The sequence below is a fragment of the Exophiala xenobiotica genome, assembly GCF_000835505.1.
Source record: "Exophiala xenobiotica strain CBS 118157 unplaced genomic scaffold supercont1.2, whole genome shotgun sequence".
Taxonomy (NCBI): Eukaryota; Fungi; Ascomycota; class Eurotiomycetes; order Chaetothyriales; family Herpotrichiellaceae; genus Exophiala; species Exophiala xenobiotica.
Window position 1 is genome coordinate 556,761 of NW_013562493.1, and position 16,738 is coordinate 573,498.

At 52.6% G+C, this 16,738-nt stretch overlaps 10 protein-coding genes across 10 annotated transcripts; 7 read left to right on the plus strand and 3 right to left on the minus strand.

Annotated features, from left to right (window-relative positions):
• The first annotated feature begins 576 nt into the window (after window positions 1-576).
• PV05_02387 (uncharacterized protein) lies at window positions 577-1,357 on the plus strand. The gene has a single exon (XM_013462960.1). It carries the CDS (start codon window positions 677-679, stop codon window positions 1,163-1,165), a length of 489 nt encoding a protein of 162 aa, XP_013318414.1. The 5' UTR covers window positions 577-676; the 3' UTR covers window positions 1,166-1,357.
• Window positions 1,358-1,893: 536 nt separating this feature from the next.
• PV05_02388 (uncharacterized protein) lies at window positions 1,894-2,554 on the plus strand. The gene has a single exon (XM_013462961.1). It carries the CDS (start codon window positions 2,015-2,017, stop codon window positions 2,534-2,536), a length of 522 nt encoding a protein of 173 aa, XP_013318415.1. The 5' UTR covers window positions 1,894-2,014; the 3' UTR covers window positions 2,537-2,554.
• Window positions 2,555-3,052: 498 nt separating this feature from the next.
• PV05_02389 (uncharacterized protein) lies at window positions 3,053-4,720 on the minus strand (the record flags this gene model as incomplete). Its single annotated transcript, XM_013462962.1, has 1 exon — window positions 3,053-4,720. The coding sequence occupies one exon, from the start codon at window positions 4,718-4,720 to the stop codon at window positions 3,053-3,055; it is 1,668 nt and encodes a 555-aa protein (XP_013318416.1).
• A 701-nt stretch (window positions 4,721-5,421) lies between these two features.
• PV05_02390 (uncharacterized protein) lies at window positions 5,422-6,072 on the plus strand (the record flags this gene model as incomplete). Its single annotated transcript, XM_013462963.1, has 1 exon — window positions 5,422-6,072. One exon carries the CDS (start codon window positions 5,422-5,424, stop codon window positions 6,070-6,072), a length of 651 nt encoding a protein of 216 aa, XP_013318417.1.
• Window positions 6,073-6,448: 376 nt separating this feature from the next.
• On the plus strand, window positions 6,449-7,186 carry PV05_02391 (uncharacterized protein; the record flags this gene model as incomplete). The annotated part of the gene is made up of 1 exon (XM_013462964.1): window positions 6,449-7,186. One exon carries the CDS (start codon window positions 6,449-6,451, stop codon window positions 7,184-7,186), a length of 738 nt encoding a protein of 245 aa, XP_013318418.1.
• Window positions 7,187-7,988: 802 nt separating this feature from the next.
• Window positions 7,989-9,579, plus strand: PV05_02392 (uncharacterized protein). Its single transcript, XM_013462965.1, has one exon. It carries the CDS (start codon window positions 8,209-8,211, stop codon window positions 9,508-9,510), a length of 1,302 nt encoding a protein of 433 aa, XP_013318419.1. The 5' UTR covers window positions 7,989-8,208; the 3' UTR covers window positions 9,511-9,579.
• Window positions 9,580-10,097: 518 nt separating this feature from the next.
• On the minus strand, window positions 10,098-10,391 carry PV05_02393 (uncharacterized protein; the record flags this gene model as incomplete). The annotated part of the gene is made up of 1 exon (XM_013462966.1): window positions 10,098-10,391. One exon carries the CDS (start codon window positions 10,389-10,391, stop codon window positions 10,098-10,100), a length of 294 nt encoding a protein of 97 aa, XP_013318420.1.
• Window positions 10,392-10,970: 579 nt separating this feature from the next.
• On the minus strand, window positions 10,971-12,821 carry PV05_02394 (uncharacterized protein; the record flags this gene model as incomplete). Its single annotated transcript, XM_013462967.1, has 1 exon — window positions 10,971-12,821. One exon carries the CDS (start codon window positions 12,819-12,821, stop codon window positions 10,971-10,973), a length of 1,851 nt encoding a protein of 616 aa, XP_013318421.1.
• Window positions 12,822-13,096: 275 nt separating this feature from the next.
• PV05_02395 (uncharacterized protein) lies at window positions 13,097-14,958 on the plus strand. The gene is made up of 2 exons (XM_013462968.1): window positions 13,097-13,359; window positions 13,404-14,958. The coding sequence occupies exon 2, from the start codon at window positions 13,446-13,448 to the stop codon at window positions 14,841-14,843; it is 1,398 nt and encodes a 465-aa protein (XP_013318422.1). The 5' UTR covers window positions 13,097-13,359; window positions 13,404-13,445; the 3' UTR covers window positions 14,844-14,958.
• A 443-nt stretch (window positions 14,959-15,401) lies between these two features.
• Window positions 15,402-16,706, plus strand: PV05_02396 (uncharacterized protein). Its single transcript, XM_013462969.1, has 2 exons — window positions 15,402-15,652; window positions 15,721-16,706. The coding sequence occupies exons 1-2, from the start codon at window positions 15,564-15,566 to the stop codon at window positions 16,463-16,465; spliced, it is 834 nt and encodes a 277-aa protein (XP_013318423.1). The 5' UTR covers window positions 15,402-15,563; the 3' UTR covers window positions 16,466-16,706.
• The last annotated feature ends 32 nt before the right edge of the window (window positions 16,707-16,738 follow it).

Here is a 16,738-nt window from a genome sequence, read left to right on the forward strand (position 1 = left end):
TTTTCTTTTTTGGCCGTAAGTCTCCCCGTTGCTCTCACACCTGCGCAGACATGCTGACCCTTTATAGAGCAACAATCCCAACGCTCTTTTCAGTATTGTGGCCCTGACGGACGCCTGTGGTATCAGAAGGCTAACTCTGTCCAGCACATTCTTATCAACCAACGCTCCTTTCTCTTGCTTTTTTTTCTTGTTTTTTTTGGCTTTTTGTAAGTACGTCTATCCATTCTTGCTCAGAGGCGTGCCAGTACTAACGTCCACTAGTATCAATATGGATTGGTACGTGCCCGCTACAATGGCTGTCCTTTACAATTTCTGACTGGTGTGCGACAGCGCTCTCTGCCCGTGTCCGGTCGCGGTCGCACCCTGGTGGGCGTGGGTTTTGGTGGCCCTTTTGGGCACGGAGGCTGTTGGTCTCGCGGCTTTCGGGGCCTACAAGGCCTAGGAGCCCTTTTGGGCCTCGCGCCTGGGGCTGTGGCTGCGCCTTGGTTTCTTTTGGGCGCTTTTCTTAGCCAATGAAAATAATTAAGGAAAAGCGCCATTATCCTTAACCAGAAAAGAAAAAAAAACCAAACACCCCAAATCCTATACCCCGTGGTGTCGGAACGAGGAAGGGCGATGGCAGTCGACAGCCCTCCGATGGGATCAATCAAAGTCACAGCGGTCTCTCATCTGAAGCATGCCTGCCTCATCACCTGCGATGACGAAACAACTATTGAAGCACGCCCGCCTCACCATTTCGCTCGGACTCCAGAAATACACCATATCGATGGCACTGCAATGTCAGATTGAAGCCCGCCTACTTCATCTCCCACAGACTTCGACTTCGGTCTTCCAGTGCCTCCAAGTCCAACCTTCCTCCACCCTCGACGATCAGATTGTGCGTTCCAGATGGCTCCCTTTTTCCTTGCAGTGGATCTGGGGCATGTCATACCAGAAGAAGATGGTGGATCTACAATCTCTACACCCCACACCTCTGCAACACAGTCATCGCGGCAAGGGCTCTTTTCCCCTGCTAAGGGTTTTGGGCCCGCAACATCAGAGTCAGGAAGATTGTTCAACACTCACATCAGCGCACCTTCTCTCCGATGTTCTTCTGCTGGCAGCCCTGCTTCCACTCTTCAGAGCTTGTTGGCATGCCGGAGCCAGGGCTGACTATCACCAATGATGGACATTCACAACTTCTCCACATCGTCCCTGTCAGTACATTTTCGGGTCGAACAACTGTCCGACCGCCTGAGCCTATTGTGGTTGAATTGCCCGCTTCGCCAGCACTCTGGCTTCGCCACAACTTGTTGGAGAAGGCAGCGATTTGACATTGCAGTCAAGCCGCCTTTCCTCAAGCTGGGCACCAGGCAGGTCGATCAAGATTGAAAAAGGATTTTAGGGTGCTCGATAGTCTGGCAAGCCTAGCCCCATGTTCACGCTGCCTTCATCATCTCCCCTACTGGCTTGTACTGCCCATAGCAACGATGACAAGTGGACCTTAGTCGCCAGAGCCAGATTCACTTTTCCTAAACATCATCCACCACCTAAGGCTCTCACTTGCCCACGAGGACTGGGCATATCTCACTGTTACTGAAGACCTTCGTGGAACATGCTTCCAATCCGGTTCCAATCTCATACTGGAAGAAGTTTTCTCTGTCCAACCACCACTCGAAAGGTTTCGGCATCCTACCCAGTGGACACTGTTTCACATTCCCGTGGAGTCTTGGGCTGCATCCCGAATCCAAGAGTCCTACCAAACCAGTGCAGAGACAAAATCGCTGTCGCAGTCTTGTGCCAAGAACCCAACCAAACTCTGCTATCTGGATCGGCCCAACAGTCGCAAACAGTTGAAAACTTTTCTGAGACTGGCCAAGGGTTCTGAGGGTATATAATTCCCTCTGCATCCTTGTGAAGAGAGCTGACACAGAGCAAGCAACGCCTACACCCACGTTCCAACATACAAGATCCCCTCTGCATCCTGCAAAGAGAGCTGCCACAGGTCAAGCAACGCCTACGTCCACGTTCCAATATGAGGGTTACTTGGTTGACTATCTGCATTATTGCCTGGACTTTCCTTTGCCTCCCTACAGTGCAAGGTAGTCTTATCTGCTTCGACGACTGGCCATCTGAAACCGGTAACTACAAGGGACCGCCAACTGCAAGTCGCATTGTTCGCTCCGATGTGGCAGAGCGTCCCGCAAACGAGTCAGTAACATTCGCCGTCGTCCACCAGAATGGTGGGATGCAAGTTCTTCGCAATGTCGGTCATGGAGATGTTGTGAATCAGACTGCACCCAACGAACGAGACCTTGTCGACACCCCTGGAAATGATCCACAACGCCGAGATGCGCAATGTTGTCGTTTTACGTGGGAATGCTATCATTTCCTTGCAACCGCGCCCAGCAGGTATCTGTCCGGACAGGATTGGCAAAAATGGAAGTGTTGTGAAGCCGACTTCGCGACACCAAAGCCCGATTGTCCAAATCCGCCGGATATGGCAACGTGGAAGGGACGTATCCAAGAAGCGCCACGCTGTAGCTTCACAGGCTGAAGCGAATTGGGTGACGAGGTAAGAGCACCTGCCTCCGTTTATTACTAGGTTGGTTGGACTCTCGTGCTGACGCCACTCACTTATTAGTCGGCATGAATTCTCGGGAATTCGAGCGATACTGGGACTGTCGTGTTGATGTCGACTAGTATCGATATGGCAGAAGAGTACGTGCCCGGTACAATGGCTGTCCTTGACAACTTCTAACCAGTATGCGACAGGCCCGACTCAGTGCCGTTGTCCGGTGTCCCCCCTAGTGGGCGTTTCTGGGCTGGGCCCTATTTGGGGGCTTGCTCGTGTTTCTCGTGGGCCTGAGGGCCTAGCAGGCCTGACAGGCGTCCCACGGCGTGCGGCCGGGTGGCCTACAAGTCGCAATGCAAGGGATGGATTGTCGACCAAGGAATGTTATGATGTTTTGGGAAGTTCAGCATTTTGATCAACTAGGATAGTTAAGACAGCTAGCTACAATGTTCGCTCAAGGCTTCATGTCGTCTATCAAAAATAAAATGGTTCATTTAGCTATTCTACGTGTTCTACTGCGGAGCTGGGATTTGCAGTTTGGATCACTCGCTCGTGCATTCCGCGGAGAGTCCCGTCAGGTGCAAGTAATCCTTCGGTCCAATTCGACAAGCTTGCTGAGAGGTCGAGAATGCTGCCGATCACGATATGTCCACGAACGTCGAGGTGTTCGAGGGTCACCAGCTTCTGATGGACTTTGGCCGGAGATGGACTGACCAACTTGAATCGACGTTCGCAAGCCTTCGCCATACGTTTTGACCACTGCAGATGATAACACATGGCAGGAGGCATGTTTTGGGAGAGGGCGTCTAGCCATTCGATCATTTTTGTCAGCCTCCTAATCATGACTTCTTCGTCTTGCCGCCTCTTTGTCCCAAGGTAATCTTTTGTGGTTGACTCCTCAACCGTTCCGTCTTTCCGCATCGTCCCAGGGTTATCTTTTGTAATACTAGTAGCTGACTCCTCGACCATCAGTGTAATGAAGAGTTGTAAACCGAGAAAGAATGCCCACAGTAACTGCGCAGTGACACTACTGATCAGCTCTTGCGTGAAACACAATGTGTCATCGGCAAGTTTGAACCAGACGGCATAGAAACTGAGAAATCGGGTATAGCCTGCACTTGGGGAGTTTTGCAGCGCCGTGAAGGTTGAATAGATTGCGAGATAGAAGTTTCTCTCCGCTTCGTAGGGGGCTATATCAGCCTGGAGGGGGGCAAGGGCAGTCATTCCGTCCTCTAGGAGTTGGTTGAGGCTCGATCGAGGGTCTATGTTGAAGGTAGTCAGGATGTCCGTGGATTCGTCAGTCTTCGCCGGACATTGGCAGAGGTCTCGGGGTAGCTTGAATATCGACTCGCGTCCCCGGTCCTGGATCTTTTCGGTAACGATGGCGCAGCCTCGCACAAAAGTGGCGAAGTCGAGCCTTCCATTGGGTACGAGAGCGGATTCAAATGCCAGGACATAGCAGGTCGCTAGCATGGCATCGTATTCCGCGTTTGAATGGGACTGCTGAGCTTGCGTGGCTTGCTTTTCGAACGCCCTCTTCAGTCCTGAGATGGCATGGCCTCTATGTGCCAGTGCTTTGTGCGTATCGGTTTGGTTATGCTGGTCATGTGCTTGTGTAGGTGCGGTTAAAGTGTGTAGGTGCGAAGCGCCCAGCGCTAGTAGAGCGTACATGAGGTAGTCGTGCGAGAAGATTAGCTGGGGAATATCGTGGGTCCATATTGATTGGTTGCCCAAGGGTAGTGACGGATATGCGCAGCTAAGGAAGTGGTGGAAGAGACGTAAGTCGCGAAGCGTGAAAGTGTCTGTCACGGCGGAAATCGAGGCGCGTAGAGGAGGAGTAGGAGTCCCAGGGACATGAAGAGAGTCAGGGACAGGGGTCCGAGGGGGACCGCGGTGGTGGAGGTTGATTATTGGCGATGGATATTCGCAGGTCTTCGCCCGCGATCTCGTCGTGCAGTTCTGACAGGCGGGTTTCTCTTCGCCGCATTTGATCCGTCGTGCTTTGCAGAAAAGGCAGCCGCCGCGAGATTTCGTGTGTGAGCGGCGGGTTTTGGTTGTTGATTGTGGCTGTGGTTGTTCGACGCTCCGGTGCCGGTCGGCCGTTGTTGCTATGGTGTGAATCGGTTGGCCTGGGCGAACGCTTTCGTCCTGTACTAGGAGTTCCATTTCTGATTTCTTTTTTTTGGGTAGTCCCCCCTGCTCCTACCGTATTCATTCGATGGCATCCGAATACGTGAAGTCCACGGATCAAACGGCGCTCGAGGATTGAGATGATGCCGCCAAAGTTGCGCGCCATTACCTATCCCGGGAGGGAAAGAGAATTCGAATCACACACTCAACACCGATGGTGCCAAAATAATAGCAAGCACCTTTCCAAGGCAGCCATTCAGGCCACTCGGTATCTACTGTACCACATCCACAAGCGTACTATGGAGGAAGGCCTGAAGGATTGTATGATTGGGTGGGGAAGTTCCACATCTTTCGTATCTGTTTTGGGAAGAAAATACGCTGCGAGGCCTTGGCTTGCGGGTCAGTCGATGAAGCATTTCTTTAGGGTTGGTTGAGTTACGGTGAACTCGCAATTTTCCCAAGAAGCGTATTCAATACGTTGGGCAGCATGTTGCTCTCGGATCGCCGTGACAAGCGATGGGCAGACCAGCGCCGATCAAACTTACTTCGCCAGAGCAGGATGGAGAAAGTGAATGGCACCTAGGTGAATGGTAAGGCAATATAAAAGGGCTTGCATTTTACAAAAAATTCATCAAATCTTCGTGAACAGATCAATTAAATCACAGGTAATACTCTGAAGTCAAAGAACCTTGTATCGATCCTACCTCTAACCACCCAAAGTGAGAAGGCCTCAAGTCATGGCATCCGACCCATCTCAGCTCCCGCCAGGTTTCGAGATCCCAGGCCAAAATACCCTCATCGCTCATGCGTCAATCATGTGCCTGGTCTTCGTCCTCTTCATACCGATCGCGGCACTTACCGTGCGTGCGCCTCTCAACAAAATTCGAGTGACCAGACTTCACGCACCAGTTCAAATTGCGAACGTCGTTCTCGCCGTGGTTGGCATGGGCTTGGGCTCTTCGGTCGCCACGACTCGCCACATCCCCAAAGGCTCGACGCCCCACATCTTGCTGGGCTATGTGATTGTCGGTCTCCTTGTCGCGGTGCAGCCGGTCCTGGGTATCCTGCAGCACTTGTACTTCCGCAAGGCTGAGCGACGTGGAATCTTCGGCTGGATCCATTTGCTCCTTGGGCGCTTAATCTTGATCCTTGGTTTGGTCAATGGTGCAAGAGGGTTCAAGTTGGCCCGCGATGGGGAGACGGCATCGTACTATGCGGTTCTTGGGTTGGTATGTGCCGCTTATATTGGTGTGTTGCTTTGGGATTGGCGAGGTCAGAGATATTGGAAAGATAGGAAGTCCGCAAGGTCAGATATGCCGAACACAGACTCTACGAACGCTCGTAGGCCTGGCGACGAAGAGATTGACCTGCACAGTCGAGCAGGATAGGTGAAATCATTATCAGCTTTGGTGCTGGAGCCCGGAGGAATATGGATGGAGGAGGAGCTGGGAAGACGGGGAGGGTCCTTTCGTGGGTATGTTTATCATGGGTCGACAATGTGGGCAATTGAGGTACAAGCCTGGGGTGTGAATCAGCGGTGGAACATGTATCGTACTTACCTAACATTCGAAGATGAAGTACAAGATACTAGGTGACAGTCCTGCATCACATGGAGGCTCGATTGTAGGGTGAAGTATACTTGCGCAATGTAGCCTTTGCACTTTGCCGTGGTCCTTGGTCTCAATCCAAGGCTGCTGTGCGCTTTCTGTACAGCATCTCGATTTCCAACATCTTAGATTATCTCTCTACCCAGACTCCGACAAGATGGCGCGCACGATTCTGATCCTCACTGCCCTGTTGCAACTACTCACCAGTGCAGCTGCAGCGACACTCCGAGTCCAAATCCCAGCTTCGAATCTCCTTCCGAACCCGAACACTCTCCCAGCTTCCACCCATGCCACTCTAACATCCGGCACGGGAGAACCTCTGCGGGCGGTTCTTCGCAAAGGCAATTACTTCGAGTTTCCTGACATCAGCACGGTCGGATCACATCTACTTGATATATACAGCCGAGACTATGTCTTTGCACCCTACCGCATTGATGTTGCTCCATCCTCCGATTCCTCGTCCACCGTGATTACAGGAGCTTGGGAAACATTTCGAGGGACAAAATGGGATGATCGTGGAGTTGCTCTTGTACCCGCACCCACAGAACGTTTGGACATGTCGGCCAAAGTGCTGTCCAAGAAGAATTTCTACGAAGAACGTCAGGGATTCAATCCTTTGAGCTTGCTCAAGAACCCCATGATTCTGATGGGCGTAGTGGCTCTCGCCTTCACATTTGGAATGCCGAAGTTGATGGAGAACATGGATCCAGAGATGCGTGCCGAGTACGAAGATATACAACGCAAAGGTCCTATGTCTGGACTCACATCAGCAATGCAAGGTGGAGGATCTGGCGGTCCAGCGAGCAATTTCGATCTCGCCAGCTATTTGGCGGGAAGTAGCCAGAGTACTGGCAATGATAGGGGGTCTGAAGGTATTCGGGAGAGAAAGCGATAAATTAAATATCAATTCGACAACTACCCCCATCAACATCCCAGCCGCGAATGGAAAGAAAGATCGTCATCGACCAGGACACTGCCGGTTGGCATCCGAATTTCGCTGCTCCATGGTCGTCGCCAGAATCACGGACAAGCGCAAGTCAAGTATGTCGATATTCTGTCCGGTTCGGCTGCGAGACAGCTTTCCGTCTGAAGATGGATCTTTTAGAATCAAGCCACCGGCTTGACCGTCACGATTTGCTGCTTACCGATGCCTCATCGACAGGCAATGCGACAGCCAGTATTCCATCTCGCCAAAGGACAGACAGGGTTGGATCTGCATCGACTTCCCATGGCTTCTTCTTGTGGCCCGAATACCTGGCAAGCACTTGGACTTCCTGTGTCACAGCAACCCAGGGTACAAGTCTGTGGTCGTGAAATATGATCTTCTGGCAAGTAAGGGTGAACATGGGACATTTCTAGTGACGGGGCGTCGCTGGGAGTAGTTGACGTTCGCTACCTGATCCCGAGCTCTGACTTGATTATCCGATGTGAATAGTTGACCGTCCTTGATATGCAATGGCGATCCTGCAGGATGTCCGGCAGCCATCCCAATCATATAGCTTTCAAAGTAGCGATCACCTGTATCTCTCTATGTTCACTGTACTGTGGGATCAACAATTTCGTGGTTCTAAGACACCATGCCGCCCTCGTTTAACTAGGCTTTGGGACTACTGGAGGTAAGCAGTTGCTTATCAATCCATCAATTCCTTCTCTTGAATACGACTTCTCCTCATTCTAACTTACTCCGTACGGGGGAGGTCTTCCCCACCTAACGATGTCCGTATGATATAGTACCACAGTAACACCACTCCTATCCACCTCGACATATACACAGATGTCAAGAATCAGCCTCGGGCGTCACCACTGTGTCTAGCGACTCGTGTAACCCAAGTCTAACCAAGTCTTCCCGACCTCTACCACCTCCAGCAGCGATCAATCCCAACTTCCCCACCAAATCACAGACCCTCCGTCGCAAGCATGGAATCCAAACTAACTCCCCTCTTCGAGGATGTGGTTAAGCAGCAGAAAACCCCCGGCATCGGTGCCATGCTAGTCACTTCGAAAGGCGACTTCCTACTCAAACAGACGTATGGAACGATCAACCTCGACGACCCCAACGCGGCGCCCTTCGACGCTGACACCACGATGCAAATCTTCTCGTGCACGAAAATCATCACATCGATCGCCGCCCTGCAACTCATGGAGCAAGGCAAACTATCGCTCTCGGATCCCGTGGAGCAATACGTGCCCCGGATCTCCAAGATCCAAGTCCTCGAATCACTACCCCCAGCAACATCCGAACCAGTCCTTCGCGCGCCAAAGTCCAAACCCACGATCCTCCAACTCCTCACGCACACGACGGGCTTTTCGTACGACTTCTTCGACCCCCTGACCGCTCAGTACCGGCAACACACGGGGCGCAGAGCGGGAGGATACTCGGACCCATCAGCCTGGGCGGACTTTGAAACGCCCTACATCGCCGACCCGGGGACAAAGTACGTCTACGGCGTGAACACGGACTGGCTGGGCGCCGTCGTGCAACAGATCTCCGGCCTCAAACTGCCCGATTACATTGACCAGCACATCCTGAAGCCGCTGGGCATGAACGACACGGGCGCCTTTCTGGACCCCAACAAGCCGAAACTCGTCATGCACTTCACCATCGAGGGCAAACTGGTCGCCGTCCCAAGCTCCAAGACCAACGAAGACCCCGAACTCTTCGGCGGCGGAGCATACCTGTATTCCACGATGAACGACTACGCCAAATTGCTGGCCACGCTCCTCAACAAGGGGACAAGCCCGCGGACTGGCAAATCCATTCTCAAGCCGGACACGGTCCAGAATTTCCTCTTTACGGACCACCTGTCGCCGGACATCGATCGCAGCTTACTCGGTGAAAGCGGCGACGCGATCCCTCTGGCCTCGTCGCAGGGTTGCTTCCTGCCCAGTTTGCCGCATCGTTCGCGCGGCTGGTCGTGCGGGCTGCTGCTGAACCACGAGGATCTGGCGTATGGTCGGAAAAAAGGCAGTGGGGGCTGGGCGGGGCTGGGGAATTTGTATTACTGGATCGATCCGTCGAGTGATATTGCGGGCATGGTGTGTACGGGTATCCTGCCCTTCTTCAATAAGGATGTCCTAAGGTTGTTCGATCAGGTGGAGCGTGTGGCGTATGGGCATGAGCCTGCGGGTCCGGGGACGGATGAGAAGGAGAAGGGAATGATGAACCACAGAGTAGGGGGGCCACCTGCGGAATCGACTACTGGTAAAGCGAAAATATAATGCAGAGTTTTATAGTAGTTATTGTTACCAGATGCTAGAGGCTGTAGGCCGTAGCTGGGAATATCATTGACATCGTCCTCTTGAGCAGTGAGGACGACCGTTCGGTGCATTAAATAGCATTTGTCACTGAAGCTGTTCGACTTTGGCTAGTCCTTTCCTAACTAAAAGCTGGGCTGTAGCTGTGACACATTCCAGTTGCTTTGTTGCATCTCGAAAACCGCCTCCAAATGTCTTGACCTGCACCCTCATTCGTGCCAATACGCCGATGAGAATGACACATGTAGTCGCTGTGACTTGACCCATTGGTCTGCGAGCTCCAAGTTGTCGTTGAAGATGGGATGCATGGTGAGGCTGGCAGAAGCCTGCCGGTGTCGTAGATAGGTCGTCTCAGCCTGATCGGTTGGTGCTGTGCTAGCTGATATTTAGCTGCGTCCCATGCCAGCCACAAATGTACAGACTCCGACGCAGGGCCACTGAATGAACGTGGCTGCGGGACCGAGTGATTGAATGATGCAAAGGTCAAGTCTGGTCCTCGATTAGGAGCAGGAACGATCTGGACCCGCCTGTCCACTATCGTTGGAACACCTTCAATCCGCGGCCGTGAAATAGCGTGGAGGTCGGCCGCGATAATAAGCATCTCCTATAAAGGCAATGATTATTGCTTGTACAAGGAGCACAAATGCGACGTGATAAACCGTAACAAGTTCGGCTTGGCGCGCGTAGCCTTGCGCGGTTTGGTCGTTCAGCATGTTCTCATCGACCGGTTCGAGAGCCCAGTCGATGGATGAGTGCTTGGCGGGCGTTACGACGCTCGTTGGATTGGTGAAGATGGAAATGTGGAAGGCGACTTTGAAGAACGTGGCGAAGAACTGAGCGTCCATGTTGTCGGCACGAGGAGGTCCTGCAAGTTGATGACAAGGGACCTAGGCCAGAGTTGTCGGCGAAATGGAGTGCGGAGACGCAGTCGTGTAATAATGGGCGATTCGATCAGGATAGTAGTTGGGGAAAAGCCGAGGGAAATGTAATGCCGTGAGAAAAAGAAAAAGTTTGAGTGTGGCACGCATAAGATGCAGCAGGTCTGGTTGTGAGGACCTGCGCGCGTGAGGACCTTTTCGTAACTGGCTTTTCTCGGGGCCACTCGCCAAATCTCCAACCAAACAGCCGTTGGTGAATGCTTGAGGTTCGTCAATGTGGTATTTCAAAGCTAGAATCGGAGTTCATTCTTTTGAACACGAAGGCGCGACCTCTGGAAGATTGGTCGTCTCCTAAAGATCGGAAAGTGCCGTATATGGTGTGAGAACACCCGTGACCCGATTAGAACCCATGGAATCCGGATAGCATGAAGGAAGATAACCATAGCCTACTTGATGTTAATCTCCGATAATTTATTGCATCTGCTGTCCCTCTGTGACAGTCGCCCGCCAGCACTGAGAAGCTTGATATGGACCATCATTCGCCTCTCAAAGCTCGTTGAGGACCGGACCAGGAAACAAGGCAGTGTCGGTGAAATCTGAAAAGATCTCGGGGAACAATTCTTCAATAGAGCCCTGACCTCCCTGCATGACAAATGCTTCCTCCGGAAGAGGATCGCCGAGCATGTCATCGTCGATATAAAGTCGGGTGTCCATAGAATCATGGTGTATGGGTGAAGGCATGATTGGGGTGTTTGCCATAGGTGTTCTGGGGAGAGCGTCCTCGATTCTCTTCAGAACAGACTCACTCTGTGACAAGCCAGCTTCAGCAAGATCCCACCTGTACTCTTCATGATATCTTTTCAAACAGTCGACGAGTGTTCTAGCACTTGCCATACACTGTGCTCGGACATTGGAATAGCTCGTCTGTAGTGCACAGCGTAGTAGGAGAGTCACAGCCGAGGTGAAGTGATGAGCATTGTATGGCAACCAAAATCCCATCAAGTCCTGCTTGTGTAATGAGGTGACGAAACGAACGATATCCTCGGCGGCCGTTTGACATCCTAGTAGCCACGATGATGCAGGGTCGCTCTCTCGCTGGCTGATTTCGTGCCAAGCTATTCGACGCAGCAGCATCCGAACGGCAAGATAGCACAGCTGAAGATTGAGAAGACCCGGGACTGGCGACCTGGTCTGAAAATCGTTCAGATTCAGCCAAGGTGGCCGACTTTCCACCCATCGGTTGAGTTCGATCTCCGACCTCGAGGTCTGTTCCGCTGCTATGCTATCATTGCCTGAGCGGATGTGGTAAATGAGCGGTAAGACATCCCCCACAATCTCCGTCAGGCGACACAACTGTATGAAAACTTCTGCTGCGCGGGCATGTCTTGATGATCCTGTCCTCCCGTGTGTAAGCAAATCCATCGTCGGAAGAGGCACGTCATAGTGGCCCTTTGAAATGTACGGTGGTGTTCCTTGAGCGAAATTGAACCAGCGATCCTGGATGACAACTCCCCACCAGGCCTTCCAACGAAGCCGTTTCTCTGTATCTGCCAGTTTCCATTCGCTACTATCATGGTTCAGACCCATGGCGTGTGACAAGGCAACCGCACGAGCAACATTGCTCACATTGTGGACGAGGCATCGTGAAGGTCGCCCTGCAACGTTTATGCACAGCGAGATGACCGTCGCCAGATCACCCTTTTGCATATCCCCGATAATGGCAGCAACAGCAGTTTGCCAGGCAACATCCTGGTCAGGCCTCGCGTAGGGCGCAAGAGAGGGCGACAAGTCCCAATAGAAAAGAGCATAGGCGGCAAGATTGACGTAGAAGGTCTGAGGAAAGGCATTTCGTTCCTTGATTTTGGACATGACGCACTCCTCGTCGACGAGGGGGTAGCAAGGGTGAATATTCTCAAAATAACTGACCATCAACTGATCAATGAAAGGCTCGACCTGCTCGATGAGCTCCGCTGGCAGATTTCTGGTACAATTGCAGTCCGTGGGACTCGGTCTGTGCGGAGGGATCGGGATGTGGTATATTGGTTTGGTCGACTCTCGACGGCCAATGTTGGGTCGTATCGGAACATGGCTAGGAACGCCGTTGACTTGGGGCAGATATTGGTCTAAGATCTGGGTGTCGCGAGCGACGACTGGTCCTACAATATGCGACACACCTTCCAGAGACTTTTCGTCGGCAAGAAGTGATCTGTGGACGAAACCAACTTTGGGGGTCACTCGGTCGTCCTTTTTGGCGGTGGCAGAAGAGCAAGGTACACCATGCATGCGACAGAGTAAGCAAGCCTGACCGGGAATTTCAATGGTACATCGTGATCGGCGTTTATGGCAACGAGCGCAGGCTGGATATTTATGCGACCGATAGGGACGAGCGGCTTTCATTGCGAATGTGCTTGTTCTTGTCCTGGGCGGACAGGTTGAGCACGTCGATAGTTGCCGAAGGACTGGAGACCGGTGCAGGGGGGGTTGTTTATCTGAGAAGTCGAGGTTGGTGGCGGTGCCTGAGGTCGGTCACGTGGTGCATGCCTAATAGTGCCTGATCCGAGGCGTTAACTCTTTCACGCTCTCTCCTAGTACTGTGATACTCCACCGTATATTCGCATTAAAACCTCAATACTTCACCCTTTACGCAGCGAGAAAGGCCCACAGGCCGTATGCTCGCCTTGCATTCACGATCCGACGTAAGGCAGATGCTATCGTATTGACCGAGAGACTGCATTCGCATTGTTATCGCTAGCTACTGTTCTCGAATCACAGAACTAATTTCGCGACAACAGACGATCTGCAGCCCAATGAAGACATGCCCTTCCCTCAGAATCAGCCAGAATGGATAGACTGACAATAATTCCAGCCTATAAACCCAAGACTTTCCCGACGGCGAGGCAGAACTTCGTGGTGTATATATGTCACTCTCTGGCTGGTGAGCGACAACTCTTGATACAAGTCTTGCTAATATTTCAACAGCCGAAACGTGACCTGGTCGGATTTCTGCTTGTATAGCCCACCATGGCACCAATGATCGAAGACAGGGCCGCAGACGGCGCCGTTATTACAGGCAAGACCCCACGCAAGCCTGCCCTTTACAACAATGTGAACGAGGAGGAACTTCAGGCAGCGGCATCGAAATACCTGGCAAACTATGGCACTAAGTTCGAGAAGGATATTGTAACAGGTAGCAAGGGCTTGCATGTTTACACAGCCAATGGCCACAGAGTTCTGGATTGGACATCCGGCCAGATGTCATGCTTGATCGGACACGGTCACCCAGAAATCGTGCGTACAATCCACGATCATGCTGAAAACCTGGACCACCTCTTCTCAGGCATGCTCTCGCCGCCTGTCATCAACCTGGCCAAGCGCCTCACCTCTGTCTTGCCTGAGGGGCTCGACAAAGCTTTCTTCCTCTCCACAGGAGGCGAGTCAAATGAAGCAGCCATCAAGATGGCCAAAATGTACACCGGAAACTTCGAAGTTGTCGGACTAGGAGCAAGCTGGCACGGTGTCACAGCCCAAGCTCTAGGCACACAATACCACTTTGGTCGTAAAGGCCAGGGCCCGCTAATGCCTGGAATGCATATGCTCCCACCACCCAACGCTTATCGATCCATCTTCCGCAAGCCTGACGGTTCGTACGACTGGGAGACCGAGCTCGATTATGGCTGGGATCTGATTGACCGCGCGTCTTGCGGGTCCCTTGCAGCCTGCATTGTTGAATGCATCCAGTCCTCTGCCGGCATGCACGTTCTCCCGCCAGGATATCTGAAAGCGCTGAAAAAGCACTGCGAAAAGCGTGGCATGCTGCTTATTGTGGACGAAGCACAGACCGGTGTCGGCCGCTGTGGTGATCTTTTCGCCATCAATCATGAAGGAGTTGTTCCAGATATACTCACTCTCAGTAAGACCTTGGGTAATGGCCTACCTTTGAGTGCCGTGATCACGAGCTCGGAGATCGAGCGTGCCTGTACAGAACGAGACTTTTGCTTTTACACAACCCATGTGAACGATCCTTTGCCTGCATCCGTGGGAGACAAGGTCCTCGAGATCGTACTGCGGGACAATCTCGTGGAGAACTCGCGCAGCATGGGTTTACATCTGCAGGCCGGTCTGCAGAAGCTCAAGGAGCGTTACGGGTGTATTGGCGACGTGCGGGGTCGCGGTTTGATGGCTGGGTTGGAGATTGTGGGAGACCGCGAGACCAAGGAGCCAGCCATCGACCTCGCGCGGAGGGTAGCCAGTAAGATGTATGAGCTGGGGCTGTGGGCGAATTTGAGCAGTCACTCCAGCTTCAGTGGCGTGTTCCGAATAGCGCCGCCCATTGTGATCACCAAAGAGCAGTTGGATCAGGGTTTGGAGATTATGGAGCGCGCCTTCCAACTCACTGACGGCACAATGCCGTTGTACTGATTTCAGTGCTGGGTTTGGCTGAGTGTTGAGTAGTAGGCTAGGTGATGCACGAAGGTAGAATAGAACTCTGTACATAGGTGGATGCTGCATGTGACTGATAAGGAGGTGATGACCGAACATGTTTCATAACGAACTGCTTGTGCACCTCCATGTTGCAAGTCATCGACAGTGCTCCAAACAATTCGACAGCACCTACATCCGACAAGGCTGAGACGTGGAAGGGTTGGTGCTTCACATACTATCGCTGGCCCCTCACTGCTTGTCAATCTCTCAAGGGTTTTGCATGTTGAAATCCGCACTCAGCTGGGTCCGTCACCCGAGAGGGCGTCTACATATGCGCTTCGTCTACTGAAGCCGCCGCAGAAGACTGGTCACCGCCAATTCTAAGCGAGACGGAATGGTTGGCTGCAAAGAAGCAAAGCTTCGCTGGTGAATTCTTGATTTTGTGATGGTGCTTTGGAAGCCACGCTCGCCACAGCTGCTCAGCCACAATTGCCCAGCCACAGGTGCTCACGATAACCAACCGGTGACGTTTCATGATCCCCCGCCACGGCTCGCATCACCATCACCTTGGCCATGATTATTATGACCATAACCATTGCTTCACTTCCACCTTGCACCTGCATAATACACAGCGTTGCTTACTTCTTCTTCTTCATTCATTCTTAAGGTAACCTCATCCTTCTGCGCCGACTTTGTTGTCAGCACGACCTCGATTTGATGGCCGATTACGCCCCTCCCACGGGGCCTCCTCCCCCGCGCGTCCCAGAAGGTTGGAAAGCAGTCTTCAACGACCAGTACAAAGAATGGTACACCTCTCTCTCTTTCTCATCTCTCTATAATCTGCTTGTCAATACACATACTAACTCCCCCTTAGGTTCTACGTCAACCTCTACACCAAACAATCAACATGGGAGAAACCCACCGTTCCCGCTCTTCGTCCCGACGAAGACGCACCTCCCGGCGGTCCTCCTCCACTCTACTCGGGCCCAGGCGGCCACAATGTTTCAGATGCGAAGCGCCGCTCCTTCGAATCCAACAATCCATACAAACAAGGAAACGAGACGGACGAAGAGCTGGCCCGCCGCCTGCAAGCCGAAGAAAACTCCAGACGGGACCGCGGTGAAGCTGAGGGCTACTATCAAGGTGGTGGTGGTACTCCAAACCCAGCAGGTCTCCAGGGCGGCTATCCGGGTGCACCCTCGTCTACAAGTCCCAGCGGGAGCGCTGGTAAGAACAGAGGCTTCTTCTCCAAGTTGATGGGCAAGCAACACGGCGGCAGCGGTGGAGGATATCCCCAGCAATCCGCTGGCTATCAACAAGGATACCCACCTCAAGGACCTGGCTACGGGGGCTACGGGGGCTACGGAGCTGGACCAGGATATGGTGGCGGATACGGACCCCCAGCCGGCTATGGCTACGGGCAACCACAGTACATGCAGCAGGCACCCGCTAGGAGACAGGGTGGTGGTCTTGGTGCCGGTGGCGCTGCAGCTCTGGGTCTTGGTGGCGGTCTTCTAGGCGGTATGATGTTGGGAGAAGCCATGGATGGAGGTGACGGAGGTGGCGACTATGGTGGTGATGGTGGTGATGGTGGTGGTGATGGTGGCGGCGACGGCTAAAATCACTGCGGTGCGCGCATTCATGAGACTGGTGTGGTGGTGAGTTGAAGCTCTTGAAGACAATGGCGACGAAATGGCACAGAGACGCAATCCGGGAAGACTTAGCACCAACTTTTATGGCCGTTGCTGTTCTGAGAAGGGGACGACCGAGGTCTTTCTCGTCAACATTGTTTATGATTATGGGTAGAATGAAGATACATCAGACGTTCTCGTGAACAATATGCTCAATCATTGCTTTCGGATCCAGCCAGATTGATTTCCCAGTTTGTGTTA